This window comes from Salarias fasciatus, chromosome 4 (genome assembly GCF_902148845.1).
Source record: "Salarias fasciatus chromosome 4, fSalaFa1.1, whole genome shotgun sequence".
In the NCBI taxonomy this organism is placed as follows: domain Eukaryota; kingdom Metazoa; phylum Chordata; class Actinopteri; order Blenniiformes; family Blenniidae; genus Salarias; species Salarias fasciatus.
Window position 1 is genome coordinate 20,531,471 of NC_043748.1, and position 15,793 is coordinate 20,547,263.

At 46.8% G+C, this 15,793-nt stretch overlaps 1 protein-coding gene, 1 long non-coding RNA gene and 1 other non-coding gene across 4 annotated transcripts; 1 reads left to right on the plus strand and 2 right to left on the minus strand.

Annotated features, from left to right (window-relative positions):
* Nucleotides 1–2,299: 2,299 nt before the first annotated feature.
* On the plus strand, nucleotides 2,300–3,395 carry LOC115386910 (pentraxin fusion protein-like). The gene is given in 3 exon segments (XM_030089372.1): nucleotides 2,300–2,351; nucleotides 2,684–2,891; nucleotides 2,990–3,395. Coding segments are annotated over 3 exon segments (666 nt in total).
* Nucleotides 3,396–5,240: 1,845 nt separating this feature from the next.
* On the minus strand, nucleotides 5,241–8,107 carry LOC115387421 (uncharacterized). Of its 2 annotated transcripts, XR_003931368.1 has the most exons (4): nucleotides 7,755–8,107; nucleotides 6,350–6,428; nucleotides 5,815–5,962; nucleotides 5,241–5,328 (listed from the first exon to the last, which is right to left on the minus strand). It is a non-coding gene; the product is annotated as an uncharacterized LOC115387421 (long non-coding RNA). The 2 variants fall into 2 exon arrangements; XR_003931367.1 differs by lacking the exon at nucleotides 7,755–8,107 and having other exon boundaries at nucleotides 6,350–6,701.
* Nucleotides 8,108–8,596: 489 nt separating this feature from the next.
* On the minus strand, nucleotides 8,597–8,668 carry trnat-cgu (transfer RNA threonine (anticodon CGU)). The gene has a single exon. It is a non-coding gene; the product is annotated as a tRNA-Thr (tRNA).
* Between the last annotated feature and the right edge of the window lie 7,125 nt (nucleotides 8,669–15,793).

Below are 15,793 nucleotides of genomic sequence, written 5' to 3' on the forward strand. Positions count from 1 at the left end.
ACCTTACTCTGGACCGACATGTAGCTCTTCAGTCCCTCTGTAGTGGCTCCATGAAGCCTTCACAGCATGAAATATGAATGAACAATAAACTTATTTTTATTAAAGTGACACACCACAGTCCTGCTCAGAATGATCTGTCACTCTTGGTTCAAAAGGGATTTAAATAAAGGTTCAAGTAAAATTAGGAAAAATAGCTAAAACCACAAGAAGCAGGAAAAAAGTGAAGGAGTGGCTTAAAAAACGTGGAATGTTGAGAACTTCTAAAAGAAGAACATATGGTTGGAAAAGAGCATGAAAAACTGCTGAAAAGGAGGCGAAATGACTAAAACTACTAAAATTTCAAAACTGTCAATAAAAAATACTTGAAAAGAGGAAAATTGTTCAAAACAGGTACAAAAGTAGGTTGAATTCAATAAAATGTTCACTATTCTGAACCCTAACTTCACATCTGAAGATCTAGTTTTTCTTTGTGAAGCTTTCTGAGCTGCATTCGCCTCATTTTAAAGGTTAAATGTTCTTAATGGCTCCAGAACTACTGGACCTGACAGAAAGTCACTGAAATGGCTCTTTGGTCATAAAGGCTGCAGAACCCTGACATAGAACAAAAAGATCAAAGGTTTGGACATCCATTCATCTCAAAATAAATTCTCTGGACCGTCACAAGGGGACAGCATCCTCTTCCTCTGAAGCGACACCTTCCCATTTCTCCACCAAGCAGGGAAATTAAAAAGATTTCAGAACATTCCACAGCAAACAGGAAGCAGAATTCAATCAGAAAAGCCTTTAAGCTTTTATTTGAAGGTCATGGCTGCATCGCTTCGCTCATTATTAAAAATAAAGGCGCAGTTAGCAGTTTTATTTCAGTATGTTTTCTGTCAGGTTCCTCCAGTCTCTGACAGACCAGCCCCGACACGGCCGACCTCTGACCTCTGAGTGTCTGTTCTGCTGAGGAGACTCACCTGATGCCCACAGAGGAACTCCTGAGGTCAAAGGTCAGCAGGGGAACCAGTGAGGCCTGGTTTCAGTACGTTGTGTTTCTTTATTTGATCTTTTTAGTCTTCACTAAGGTTGATCCTGAACCTTAGTGGCATCGTCTGGTGAGAGCAGACCACTGCTGAGGACCTTCTATGACTCTGTGGTGTCGTCGGTGGTCTTCTGTGGAGGGGGTTGCACTGAGCGAGACCAGAACAGACTCAACAGACTGATTAAAGATCCAGCTCAGTCTGTGGCTGAGACCAGAGACCAGAGACCAGGGACAGGAAAGCATCTGTTCTGGTAACCAGGGATTGAATCAATAAATGAGACTGACTGTAAACTCAATGATCAGGTCACACTGTGCACCGTTTACAGTTTACTGTGTCTGTCATGCAGCAGGGGGTTTGATCAAACTTCATGAAGTGATAATGAGGAGTTCTGGGTTTGGAGTTGGGCTGAATGTTTTTCTCTTTTCCATTTTTCTGGAGGACCGTGTGGACGTTCCTTGTTTTCTGCTCAGTCAGCTGTTTCCAGCTGGACTTTGATTGTTTGCATTGAGGCGTTTTGGGGAGGATCAGGTTGCATCATTTTAAACTTATGTTGAATGTTTTTCTGTTGCCACGATTAAGGGAGGACTGTGTGGAAGTTCAAAGTTTTCTGCCGGAGCGCCGAAGCTATAAGAGGCCGTGGAGGCAGTCTGCAGCTGACCGGACGCTCAGCAGCAGCAGGAAGAGCAGCAGCAGCAGGTAGAGCAGCAGCAGGTAGAGCAGCAGGTAGAGCAGCAGCAGCAGGAAGAGCAGCAGCAGCAGGTAGAGCAGCAGGTAGAGCAGCAGGTAGAGCAGCACCAGCAGGTAGAGCAGCAGGTAGAGCAGCACCAGCAGGTAGAGCAGCAGGTAGAGCAGCAGCAGCAGGAAGAGCAGCAGCAGCAGGAAGAGCAGCAGGTAGAGCAGCAGCAGCAGGAAGAGCAGCAGCAGCAGGAAGACCAGCAGGTAGAGCAGCAGCAGCAGGAAGAGCAGCAGAAGCAGGTAGAGCAGCAGCAGCAGGAAGAGCAGCAGCAGCAGGAAGAGCAGCAGCAGCAGGTAGAGCAGCAGCAGCAGGTAGAGCAGCAGGTAGAGCAGCAGCAGCAGGTAGAGCAGCAGGTAGAGCAGCAGCAGGTAGAGCAGCAGCAGGTAGAGCAGCAGCAGCAGGAAGAGCAGCAGCAGCAGGTAGAGCAGCAGCAGGTAGAGCAGCAGCAGCAGTAACTCTGTTCGCTCACACTCCACTAAATCTTTACACCACATGCAAATACTCAGCCTTTTCTCCTTCTGCAGATTTAACAGAAGAGATGAGACTCTGGGTGTCGCTGCTCCTCGCCGCCATCTCCACGGCAACAGCAGGTAACTCTCACCTGTCCTTCATACTTTGATCTTTGGTTCAGAAGCAGCAGCTGATTCGACAACAGTCCTGATTCACTGAGCTGGTTTCATGAAGTCAGCAGGTAAAAAGCAGAGTCCAGTCTGTCCTGGACCTGCACGTCTAGTCTGTCTAGTCTGTAGGTCTGGTCCACCAGGTCCAGTATAGACCAGGTCCAGTGTAGAGCTGGTCCACCAGGTCCAGTTGCACACCCCCCCATTTGCCTCTTGAGCCACTCGGCCTGCAGTCTGACTTCCTGTTTCGTCCAGTTCCAGTCCTTCTGTCCTGATGTGAGTCATGGTCTCTGGTCCTCCAGGAGGCGCCACGGTGAAGTCCCTGCTGTTCCCGTCTGAGACCAGTACCAGCTACGTGGACCTGTCCCCCCTCAAGTCGCTGACGCTGTCGGCCTTCACGCTGTGCATGCGCGTGGCGACGGAGGTGTGAGGAGAGCGGGAAGTCATCCTGTTCGCGTACCGGACTCAATACTTCAACGAGCTGAACGTGTGGCTGGAGCTGGACAGCAGGTACTGGGACTCCGGGGGTTCCCCTGATTCCTGCAGTCACGCTGAAGCCAGGTCGGTTCTCCTGTTTGGAAGGTTCTGAAGGTCGTCTCTTTGTCCAGATTGTCCTTCTACCTGAGCGGAGACGGGGTGTACTTCAGTGTCCCGGAGCTTGGAGCTCTGGAGACGCACGTCTGCTTCACCTGGGACTCTCAGTCCGGTGCCACCGCCGTCTACCTGGACGGCAGAAAGAGTCTGACCAAGATCTACAAGAAAGTCCACGTGGTCCGGGCCGGAGGGAAGGTCCTCCTGGGCCAGGACCCGGACAACTTCCTGGGAGACTTCGACGCTCAGCAGAGCTTTGTCGGCGAGATGTACGACGTCAACTTGTGGGACTCGGCTCTGTCTCCCAGCGAGATCCGAGACCTGGCCTCCGGGAGGCAAGTCCAACGGGCCAATGTGATCGACTGGGCAACCGTCCAGGTGCAGAGTCACGGGGAGGTGCAGGTCCTGAGCCGGGAGCTGTAGGAGGAACCCTGACGGCCCGGTTCATGAATAAAGGTTGATGAAATGAGAGCGTTGGCTTCATTTTCAAACTGTCGTTCGCTCTTTAGTTTCGGGCAGACGTCAAGAGAAGCATCTCCTTATTGCTGGAAAAGAACATATTCACACAGTACAGTAATGGTTAGGGGTGTAACAATACATGTATTTGTATTGAACCGTTTCGGTGCGGGCCGTTCGGTTCGGTACAGGACTGTGCACGGGTGAGTTCACGGGCCAAAGTTTGTTTTTTTTTTTCCCGGCTCACAGGCCGGATGGTGCGTGTGTTTACGTTCTGCGGCTAGCATGTGCAGCTACACCTGCAGCCATGATTGCTACTGCTAGCAGCTTCATCCATGCTTCACATGTCCGCGTGGCGCATTGGTCCCTGGGACGTAATGTCATGAATTTCTGTCCACGGACGTCCGCGCGCAGAACAGATTTTGTGACCGCGTTGCGCCTATGCGCACGTCGCACCGGTACACGCATGCGCCAGAGCGCCACAGCAAACAAACAATGACAGACGCTAACTTTGAAAAGTGAGTCTGTGAAGCGAACAGGCTGCAGCTCTGTCTGAAGAAACTCAGAGAAAAGCTGGAGGACGGAAAGAGCAGACTCTGTCAGGAGGGAGGAGAAGGTCTGTCACACAAGTGAAAGCAGTAACTATACAGCGGCTGTCGGCGGTGGGCTCTCACTTATTAGGGGGGATGCGCGTGCCTCGGAGGGAATATGTCTGCTTTAAGTGACGCTTAAGGCATAGCGCCCCCACGCTTCAATGGTGAGGACAAGTGCTGCCTGCAGGTCGGCATCTTTATTAAAGTGAAATAGTGATGCGCAAATCATCCATTAAAATTGGCCTAATTCTGCATATAATCCATGATTATGATCAAACAAAATCAATAATAATAAATTAAAGGAAATACATGGGGGAAACAGCATTTTTCCAATATTTAGCCCCCCCCCCCCCCCCCCCCGCCCCCCCTCCCCAAAAATTTCACAAATCATGTTTTCAGGGGGGCTCATGTCTCATCAAGGGGAGCTGAGACCCCCCTGGCCCCCTCATAGTTCACACCCTGAGTGAAAGTATCTAATCACTCTGCACTGTATTAAAAAAAAAATTGGTTGAATTGATTATTCATAGGGTGAAGCGTTTCACGAAATGTTTTGAGTTGACTCAATTACTATTTAAAAACATTGACTGAACGAAAAACTCTTCGTTGGCTATTAATTCAGCCAATTGCTGAATAATCATTGACAGAACGAAAGACTGTTGGCTTATTAATTGAGCCAATTGAAACAAATGAGTTGACACCATGTCATATTCCACATCATGTGCTCACTCAACTCGGACTTATTAGTCATCACAACTATAAAGTAATAATTGAGTGAATAACATAATAATGACTGCATGAATTAATATTTAAATGATATATACTCAACATAAAATATAGCCTAATTAAATAAAGACTAATAAAGACAAATTTACTTTAAATGTTTATTTTTCTGTGTACAAAACAAAACATTTAAATTCAAATTCAAAAAATTACACAACATTTGAAAAGAGTGCAAAACAGAGCAACACCAATAGCTGACAGTATAAGCTGTAAAGGAAAGTCTGGGGTTCAAGGCTCGTAAGGATGTAGCAATGGCGCAGCTTCCAGGCCTCCCGGAGGCCCCACAATCTCCAGGATACCCATTGGCACGGGGCTTGAGGCTTCGTACACACCATCTGGCTATAGATGGAGCACATTAATAAAAAGGAAATTAAAAACAATATCCAAATGATATTGATGGACAGATGGATGTTCTCCTTGAAATGCTGATTTACCTGGCAGGTGTTGAAAAGCTCGGTTTTCTCCCCCAGGTAATACTGCAGCCCTTTGACAGCCACCACCCTCCGATGTTTAACGATCTCTGTGGTCTGGATACACAGGACAAGTCAAGTCACATGCATATTGTTCATACATGTACATTATACAGCATATTTCATACAAGACGTGTAAACTCAAAGTGCTTAAACATGAAAACAAAGTAAACAGTTCTAAATTAAAACAAAAAACAACAATGTAATGCTGTCACTGTACAATTTTTTACAATGTCGACTCTTTCAGACATAGTGTGGGAATGGAGTGGGCAGGCAGCTCATTTCACATCTAGAATCTAAAGGCTGATTCATTGTAACTGCATACATACATCTACTGTATGTACAGTGTACTGAAAACAGCTTCTACTGAAAATAGCAGACTGACAAGCTCACTATGTGACATTGTGAGCTTGTCGATCAGCTATTCTCAGCAGAAGCTTTACCCACAATAACAGAAAACACTATTTTCAATCGTGAGGGACTCCGGACACCCAGTAGGGTTTAAGTGATGAAGACACATTTGTCCGTTATTTTCCATCTTACCTGCTCGTCTAGGTACTCCAACAGACTCCTTAGTGTCACTTGAGTGGGGTGGTGAGCTGCGGTGCGGAGCTCTGGTGTGCTCATCCAAGGAGGGGAAGAACGTTTCCATCAATTCTTTTCCTGTTACTCTTTTGAATTCTGCATGTACCTGCAAAACAATTAGATAATGAAGAGACAACTTGTGAATGTACAACCTGTAGACAGATCATAGCAAAAACCACAGATGTAGCATCACGTCACTTGCTCAGGACAGATCAGAGTGACCATCTTCAATACCAGGCTTAAAGGGCCATTCCACCTTTGAGGCATCAGACCCTTTATTTATTGTTAGGGTATAAGAAACATGGCCCTGGTGTTGTTTTTGTGTTTATTCTGTGTTTCTAGAAATATTAGTCTAACTTCCTCTTGACAAAATCATTACATCCCATTTCTCTTCCCACCTACAGTTAGTTCCACCCCTCTCCAGTGCATATGGTTGTCTCAGTTGTGTGACATTTTATGTGGAAGGAACAAAGTAAAACATACACAAACTTACCTGATCCAACAAGAATAGGGCTGGCCATCTCTGGCTGATTGTGGAGACATGCACATCTTCAGCAACGACCTCCTTTCATCTGAGGGAGAAGATACATAACTATAGATATGTGACAGATATTTACAGGGTAGTGCAAGTCAATGAGAAGAAACTGTGTCAAACAGAAGAAACTGCCCTGAGTAGAGAGATGCCAAAATAAAAAGTTAAGATGGAAGCCAAAGAACGGCACAGCCAATTTATTTCATGATGTGTAGTGGGCTTGTAGATCTGTTGTTTTCACTAGTTTGGGTCCTGGCAAATGTCATAATTCCCCTTTGGGTCACAGGCAAAAAGGTTTGGGAGCCACTGCTTTAGGAGAATGTGAAATGACCCTTACAAGTTAGGAAAAAGTGTTTTCCTTAAAGGTATAATGGAGGATTTTCTCGATAAAGTCGAAGCCAAACGTCTGTTACTCGCTTATTGAAAAACGCGCATGCGCCAGACCATCCTACCTGCTCTGCTGCTCCGACGAGCGCGCTTGACGGCGTGACGCAAGCATTTCTTCAGCGTGATTGACATGTCAGAGGACCAATAGTTGACGCTCGCATCACGCCATTCATTGGCTAAAACATCGTCCATTATACCGTTATATATTCAAACAACTTTAATGGGACTGAGGTCCATTTAGTTCAATTTGTACTTTGTCAGAGTTAAGGGAACCCAGTGGTTTGAGAATGACAGGATTACAGCTACTTCCAGAGCAAGTATTGATATAAATACAAATGCTAGAAAAGCTGACCTTATTAAAGCCTTCAAAGCTAGCTTTCCCGCCGAGACGTTTGCTTCCCGACTGATGGTTTGCTTGCTAGGCTGTTTACCAGGCAAAACCATATTATAAATCTATGCTAGAGCGAGCTGGCCAACGAGCTGACGGCGTTCGTCCGCCAACAGCTGTCGCACAGAGGCGCTGCTATGCCCACGCCGGGGCGAGTGTCAGCTAGCCGGCTAACGGGCGAACGTGCCGCTCGCAGGACAGGAGCTAGGCGTCAGCTAGCAGGCGGACGTGCCGCTCGCGGGACCGGAGCAAGCGTCAGCTAGCGGGCTTACGGGCGGACGTGCCGCTCGCGGGACCGGAGCTAGCTTTAGCTAAACCCTGCCCCGCGGGTTTGGCTAACGTGCGGACGTGCTGCTCGTGGGGCCTCGGGCGCTGTTAGACGGCTAATGCTGTTAGCTGGCTAAACATTGACCTTATGAATTAGAGGGGTAATATGTAAGTTAGCTGCCCGGCTACCCAAGCTAACTGGCTAGCTAGCAAGCAAAAAATGTTACAGTCCCCCAAGAACAGATTCCACAGAAAAACAAATTTCTTTTGACTCTGGTTTCAGAGATTGACAATGTTAATAAGCAAACGCACAGTGTTGCTTACCTGTCACTCCTCGTCCCTCCGTGAGGCCGTGTCGACAAACTTTGTGGCTTTGCCGTACTTCCTTTGCTCGAAGTTCATTACCGTAAATGACGCCGCCCACATTTGTTCAGTCAACAAATGCACAACTTGTCCAATCCATTCACTCAATTACTGTATGTTAGTTGAGTCAATATCAGCCATTGTTGGCGTTCACCCAACAACAATTTATCACCTGACTCAATATTTTTTATGAATAATTGTACAAACATTTATTAACTGGCTTTCCCAATAACAACACTTGAGCCAATGGTCTATTTCAACTTGCCTTAGCAATCTTCTAATTGAGTCAATGTTTTGGTAATTGGGTTTTTTACGGTGTGGTGCCGCCCGAGATTCAGAAACAGAAAAAAAAAAGGCTAAATAAACTCTGATACTAAATGATAACGTACTGACAATGTATGTGCCTCATTTCCTATAAATAATCTGAAATAAAGCAGCAGACAAACGGTCTAGAGAGCCGGAAAAGCTTCTGGAGGATGCGTGGATCAGTGCGCCTGCATGGAACGTCCACAGCTGAGCCCAAATGTAGCAGGAGAGAAGAGCGTTGGCATCGGTGATGTGCCGCACACAGACACGCGGACATGGGAAGCATGGACAACAACAAGAAAATTTAGGTTTTGCATTTTGTTCCCTACTGTATCGAAACCGAACTGAACCGTGACCTCAGAACCGAGGTACGTATCGAACCGAGATTTTTGTGTATCGTTACACCCCTAGTAATGGTAAAAGCAGCATTAAAACTATTTCAGAACTAAATTTAACCTGATTCCAGGAAAACAATGTCCTCCACATATTTAGTTCTCAGGCACGGACGGGGTTCGAACCCGCGATCTTCGGTTTACGAGACCGACGCCTTACCACTTGGCCACCGCGCCTGGTAGTCCCCTGCACACACCCGGAAACAATTTGAAGACGCAACGCCATTCAAAGTACCATTCTGAAAGTGACTTATTCTGATTCACGGAAGGAGTTTCAGTTAAAACTCTTTCAGGTGGGCGGAGGTTCTGTTTCCCGAACAAATCACACATATGTTTGAATTCCGCTGCACCCAAATTAATTACTAGATTAAAACTGACCGGACTTTGAAAGATCTCCATGCTGAAAACGTGATGTTGACCTCACGGAATAACTAACACTGAATGGGCTTTAAACCCGACAAAATGAAAAAATACCTTGGGCAAAAAACACATTTTCACAGCCGAATATCTCCACAAACACGACGCATAGTCGTGAAACTGTCAGATCGTGTTTTTCTGACTTCTTTCGCTCGTGTGGTGGATTTTTCTTAAAAACCTGGTTTTTGTGAATAGAGTTCGGCGGATTGCCGCCGCCGTGCAGGAAGCGGGGGAAGGCTGATGGAGCGCACCCGGAAGAGGCTCCCTGCAGCGGGGCGTTTCTCTCACAGCGAGCCGGTGAAGTTTCGCCTCGTTCTGTCCCCAGAATGTCTCTGAACGCGTGAGTGATGCTTTTTAATCCCGGAATCTCTGCTGTGAGCAGTGACTCTGTGAGAAGCTTCACCTCGGAGGAGTTAGCTGCTAGCATGTAGCCACGTTAGCCTGTTAGCTGAAGGGAACTTTGATTTTTGATAGTTTTATTAAATAGTTCAGGTTGTTGTGGTTCAGTTTCTGGGTTGGATTATTTCCCTGCTGTCACCTGTCAGTGTGCTAACACACTGGAAATGTTTCTGTCGACCTGTCAGCCGAGACCTTTAATTAAAAGCGTTTTCCTGATGTGTTCAGACTCATGTAGCATGAATTTAACTGGAAGATCAGCTGTCTGCTGTGGAGAAACTAGATCAACACAGGGAGAAAAGAATAGTTTGGTCTAAGCCTCAAGCGGACATCGACAGACTCTTTAGTGTCTGAAGCTAAAACCAGTCAAATCCTCACAAAAACGCCTTTGATTCAACACTTGACAAACTGAAACAAACACAAAACATATTTCTTCACTGACAATAACAATAAACTTCAAGAAGAAGAAAAAAAAATTCTATGTTCTCCACACTGTCTTGTGACTTTTGGCAGGAGCGTTCCACTTTGCAGATCCTCAGATGAACTAAACATCCTCCTCAGTGTTCTGTAGTTGTGACTCCACAGCAGCAGGTGGCGCTGCATGGAAAATGTGAAGATGGTTGTGTTTTGTGTTGCAGCCTCTGACCTCGTCCGTCCGCCATGCCCCTGCTGCTGGACGCCGTCTGGGCGCTGTGGAGCATCGGCGCCGGCGTCTACGACTACTTCCACACCAGCGCCATGGAGGAGCGGATCCACACGCTGGAGAACGTTCTCTCCATCCACCAGTGTGTGATCGCGGCGCTGTCGGCCGGTCTCGTCCTGCTCGTCAGCTACATCCTGCTCAGGAAACACTGAAGGCTTCATGTTCTTCCCTCCAGGCGGTGACGCCTCCCCTCTGATCCGGTTCCCCGGATGAGAACGTGGTGGAGAACCTGAAACAGTGGGAGCCTCATGTTGTCCTGACGACGTCTTCTTGTGTTCTGCGGTTCTCTCATCGTTTTAACGGTTCTCTCCTGCCGCTTCACATGTTCCTCACTTCCTTCTTCAGACTTTAACGAGATAAAAACTGATTTAACTTATGGATTAACTTCAGAAGTGGAAATAATCATTGATGGAGCTGATGGACTGATCGTGTGTGTGTGTGTGTGTGTGTGTGTGTGTGTGTGTGTGTGTGTGTGTTTGCACGATGTAATGATTAAACGTGACGACTGTTCCTTTGATAGCTGTGACCATGCACTACTGTACCTGACCGTCGCCATGGTAACCGTCATGTACCAGTCCAGCTGTTGCCATGGTAACCATTATGTACCAGTCCAACCGTAACCATGAAAACCATTAAAGGGATTGTCCTAAATCGATCGCCGGTTGTCTTCTTCAAATCAAATCAAATCAAACTTTATTTGTGTAGCACTTTTCATATTTATAAAAACAACGCAAAGTGCTGAACATCAGTCAACAAGATCGTTCTTGTTGACTGATTTCCTGTCTGACTGTTTCTTCACCAGAGAGCTGGTTCTGCACACGACCAGAACACGACCAGACTGAAAACTGCTGTGAAGACATGAACCCTGGTTCTGTTGGTTCTCTCCATACTGTGACCTAGAACACGGACCAAAGGTTCTTAAAAGGTTAAACTTGAACATCTTGAATATGAAGAGACGCCTCGTTCAGCTGCTGTGGACTGGAGCCGGCCTACCTGCTGGCGGCCATCTTGCTCGCTTTCACAGCACATTGAGGAATGTTTCACCATAAAGTGATCATAAATCCACCAGTTTTCAACTTCTATTCCAGTTTATTATAAACATCAGACATGAATGAAAGTAGCTCAAACTGTTCAGGCTGATGGAGGTTTTTATTGAGAGAATTGGTTTAAGGATGTATATTGTACTGATATTGATATGATGACTGTATGATTCTGATTGTCATTATATTGCATCGTTGTTTATTAATATAATAATTATTACAATTAATATTAGATTTTAATTTTTTAATCACTATCATGATTATTATTGCTATTATTATACGATACGATACTCCTTTACGATACTCCCAGAGTGGAAATTCAGGTGTTACAGTAGCACCAGCAGAGAAACAATAAAGAGAAACAATAAAAATGAGAATAAGAGACAATAGAACAATAACACAATATGACTATATACAAATTAAGTGACCAGATAAGTGACCAGATAAAATGGCAATAAAAATAGAAAAATAAAAATAAAGAATCAACATGAGGTGCAGTGTGGAGACAGGAATGTGAGTGTGGTCAGCATGATGATCGTCCGTGGCTTCCACTGTTACTAAAGAGTCTGATGGCGGTGGGCACACAGGAGCGCCTGAACCGCTCTGTTCTGCTCCTGGGTGCGACGAGGCGATGGCTGAAGGAGCTGTCCATCTGCCACAGCTCTCCATGGAGGAGGTGAGAGGGATTATCTAAGATGCTATCAGTTTTATCCCTCACCCTCCTCTCAGCACCGACTCCAGAGTGTTGTTATGGCAATTTTATTTAATAAAGGGCTTCCGCCGGTGAGTTCATTTTGGTTTCTTTTATTATGCTGTACAGCAGGAGAAGTCACGCAGTCAACAGAGTAACAGAGTGAGTTCTGCCCTTGCAGGGGCGTGCAAGCCTCTAATAACTATCTGCTACGTTCACTCCCAGGGGCCTTGACTGCACCCAGCCATAGGCTGGACACAGGAAGACTCCCACGAGTGCCCGCAGCTGCTACGCTAAGATTATCAGGAAAAGTAAATTCTAGACAAAGCATTCACATCTGAGTGTGTGAGAGCTACGGGTATTTATAACAAATAAATCTAAGCACTGCAAAACAGTTAAGCATGCACTCAATAGAAATTTCCACCACAGTGTCCAGTTCGAGGCTGACCACAGAACGGGCCTTCCTCCCCAGCCTATTGATCCTGCTGGCCTCACCAGCCTTGATGCCCCCCCACCAGCTGGCCACAGCAGACTGGTAGAGGGCCTTCAGGAGAAGACGTCAGTCTCCTCAGGAAGAACAGCTGCTCTGACCCTCCCTGAAGAGGGCTTCAGTGTTCTGGGACCAGTCCAGTTTGTTGTTGATTTGAACCCCAAGGTACCTGCAGGAGTCCACCCTCTCCACTTCCACCCCTGGATGAAGACTGGGGAAGGGGACCTCCCATTCCTCCTATAATCCACCACCAGCTCCTTGCTCTTGCTGATATTGAGCTTCAGGCGGTTGCTGCTGATCCACACAACATGATTCTCACAGTGCTACTCTGCTGTTCAGGTGTGAGAGGGACTTGTGGGTCAGGAAGATGATAGCATCCTCCACACCAATGCGCGGCTGGTATGCAAACTGCAATGGATCCAGGAAAGCAGTTAGCAGTGACCTCATGTGCTGGAGAACCAGTCTCTCAAATGTCTTCATGACGTGACGTGAGAGCCACGGGTCTGTGGTCACTGAGTTTGCTGGGACGTCCTTCCTCAGGTACTGGAACGATGCAGGAGGTCTTCCACAGGTTGGGCACCAACATCAACCTCAAGGAGAGGTTGAAAAGGTACTGGAATACTCCTGCAAGCTGCCCAGCACACAGCCTGAGGGCCCTGGGCCGAATATCGTCTGTCCCACTGGCTCTGCCAGGGCCGAATCTGGTGAACTCTGTCCTCACCTGGCCGGGACTAATCTGTGGACTGGGTGAGGGGGACGAGTGCAGGGGAGCGTCCATCATCCTGAGGCTGTTCAGAAGAAGAGAGCTGGGAGGAGGGGGGGTGGAGGTAAGGTCTGGATGGGGGTTGGGACAGAGTGTCCAGCAGAAGTGGGAACAGGTGCAGAGATGGTGGGTGGAGGCCCAGGTACCAGGGTGGGGGAGGTGTCGAACCTACTGAAAAACAGGTTGGGCTCAGAAGCGAAGTGTGGGTCTCCTCCCACTCCAGGTACAGGCTGACCACAGCCTGTCGTCAGTTTCATCCCATTCCACACTCCTTTTGTCTCATTCTCACCCATCCTGGCCTCAGTCCTGTCCCTGTTGGCCTCTCTCAGCTTCCTCTTCAGCTCCCACTGGGCCGCCCTGAGCTCCTCTCCATCCTGAGCCATGAAGCCCTCTTTGTCCTGTTAACGAGGGCTTTGATCTCTTTGGTAATCCAAGGTTTACTGTTCGGGAAGCAGCTAACTTTTTTCGATGGGACAATGGTGTCCTCTAGAAGCATATGAAGTCTGTAATGCAGTGAGAGAGACCCTCTATGTCGTCACCGTGGTCCTCCAGAAACCAGTCCCAGTCCGTCACATTACAGCCCTCCTGGAGGACCAGCTCTGCATCTTCAGACCAAACCTTGAGCCGGCTGCCGGCTGTTTGACCAGTGGCCTGGAGGTGCTGTCCAGGTGTATCAGGTTGTGATCTGATTCTCCAAGAGGTGGGAGAGGAGGAGAGCTGTATGCCTCCTTCACGTTGGCGTGGAGCAAGTCCAGGATTTTATTTCCTCTTGTTGCACAGTCCACACACTGCTTAAAGTTCGTCAGGACAGGAGCGAAAGAGACATGACTGAAATCCCCGCTGATCAGACTGAGGATGCTGGGACGCTGCTTGTCACTCGTGCTGGCCACTGTAGCCGACGGTGGAATGCAGACAGCAACAACAATGGCATGTGAGAACTCCTGTGGAATATAGGAAGGTCTTCATCTGACCGTCACCAGTTCATTATCTTTTAATCATCAAACTACTAGAACTATAAAATCCTGGTTTATCGGTGTTTGGTTCAGCCATGGCGTCCAGCATCAGAGTCTCTCACCCAGATTCAGTCTGACCTTCCTCCAGTCTTCTTCCAGCATCTTCTTCTGGTCAGGATCAGCATCCTCTGAAGTCAGCCTCCTCTGGGAAAAATAAAAGCTGCAGTTTTTACAATTTTAACCTGAAAAAAAAATAACCTAAAATAGAGAAAATACAATATCAGGAAACTCAAAATATGTCAGAAGGAATAATGTGATGATTTCATGTCAGCTTTGAGATCGATCATTTTCATGGTTTGTTACAAAACATGATCAGCAGGACGAAGCAGTTCCTGTATTTAATGTATTTAAGCCTCAAGAGGGTCTCCGGTCAGTTCTTTCTCCAGTAGCAGCTGAAGCAGCAGGAACATGTTAATAATGTGAATCAGCTGTATTTTCTGAAAGGAACCTGGAGGCAGAGTGGAGGATTCAGTCTGTCCATCTGGGTTTATTTCACTGTTTAACAACCAGCTCTCTCAGCTTATTCTTTATAAACTCTTTACCAGTGAAAAGTTCCCGCCCAGGAACCCGCCCCCCAACACTATGCAGACCCACAGGGTGTAACCAACACATCTCCTTTTAGTTTCACTCTGAGACTAATCCTGACGCAGATTCTTCTCTGGAGGTAAGAAACTCTCTCGACTCCGCCGATTATGAACAGTTTGCTCATTTCAGATTATTAATCTTCTACATTTATGAGTGAGTCTTCAAAATATGTAAATTCATGTAGAAGTTACACCAAGTAATCTCCAGGCTGTAACTTAGAGAGAAAGGATTCCTCAGGATTACTTCAGATTTTAATCTGACTCCAGGATCTCATGTTGTTTACTGATTGATTCGTTTCAGTTTAAGACGTTTCTTTTTAAATACAGTGAGGGAGAGGTTTTACACACACACACACACACACACACACACACACACACACACACACACACACACACACACACACACACAAAGAGAGAGAGAGAATGAGAGAGAGAGAGAGAGAGTTCCTCCGCCCTTTTTTCAGCTGTTACAATGGTATAATCCATGATTAAGAAGCGGTGAAGTGTTTTTCCGAGCCGTCCTTAAACGCATCATGAGCGCACAGCTGTGGCCGGCTGAGGCGCTGGAGGAGCTGCTGGGAACAACATGCAGCTTTTCCCGCCAAAATGTTAAACCACGCCTCGTGTCTGTAGAGAGTGCCTGCGCGCCGCCATCTTGGAGGGAGGGTCAGAGTGGATGGAGGTCAGGGCTTCTCCCTACTTAGAGTAAAACTCCAAATGATCTGATTTGTTAAAAACATCACACCTGTAGCTCTGACACAGGATGTTTTAAAAACAAAATCCAACACAATATAACTGGAAAAGATGCCGGTTTTCTTTGTCTCTCTTATGGATGTTCTGATGAAAGCAGATACTGTAGAATCACGTTTCACTGGCAAAGAGTTTATAAAGAATAAGCTGAGAGAGCTGGTAGTTAAACAGTGACAGACAGACTGAATATTCCACTCTGCCTCCAGGTTCTTCTCAGAAAATACAGGTGATTCACATTATTAACATGTTTCTGCTGCTTCAGCTGCTACTGGAGAAAGAACTGACGGGAGACCCTCTTTAGACTGAAATACTTTAAATACAGGAACTGCTTCGTCCTGCTGGAAACAAGAAACAGGAAACAGTGGCTGTGTTCGAAACCGCATACTGCCTACTACATCCTTCCATATTCATACTGTCCATCCTGCGTCCTGCTTACTCAGTCCATCAAACAGTAC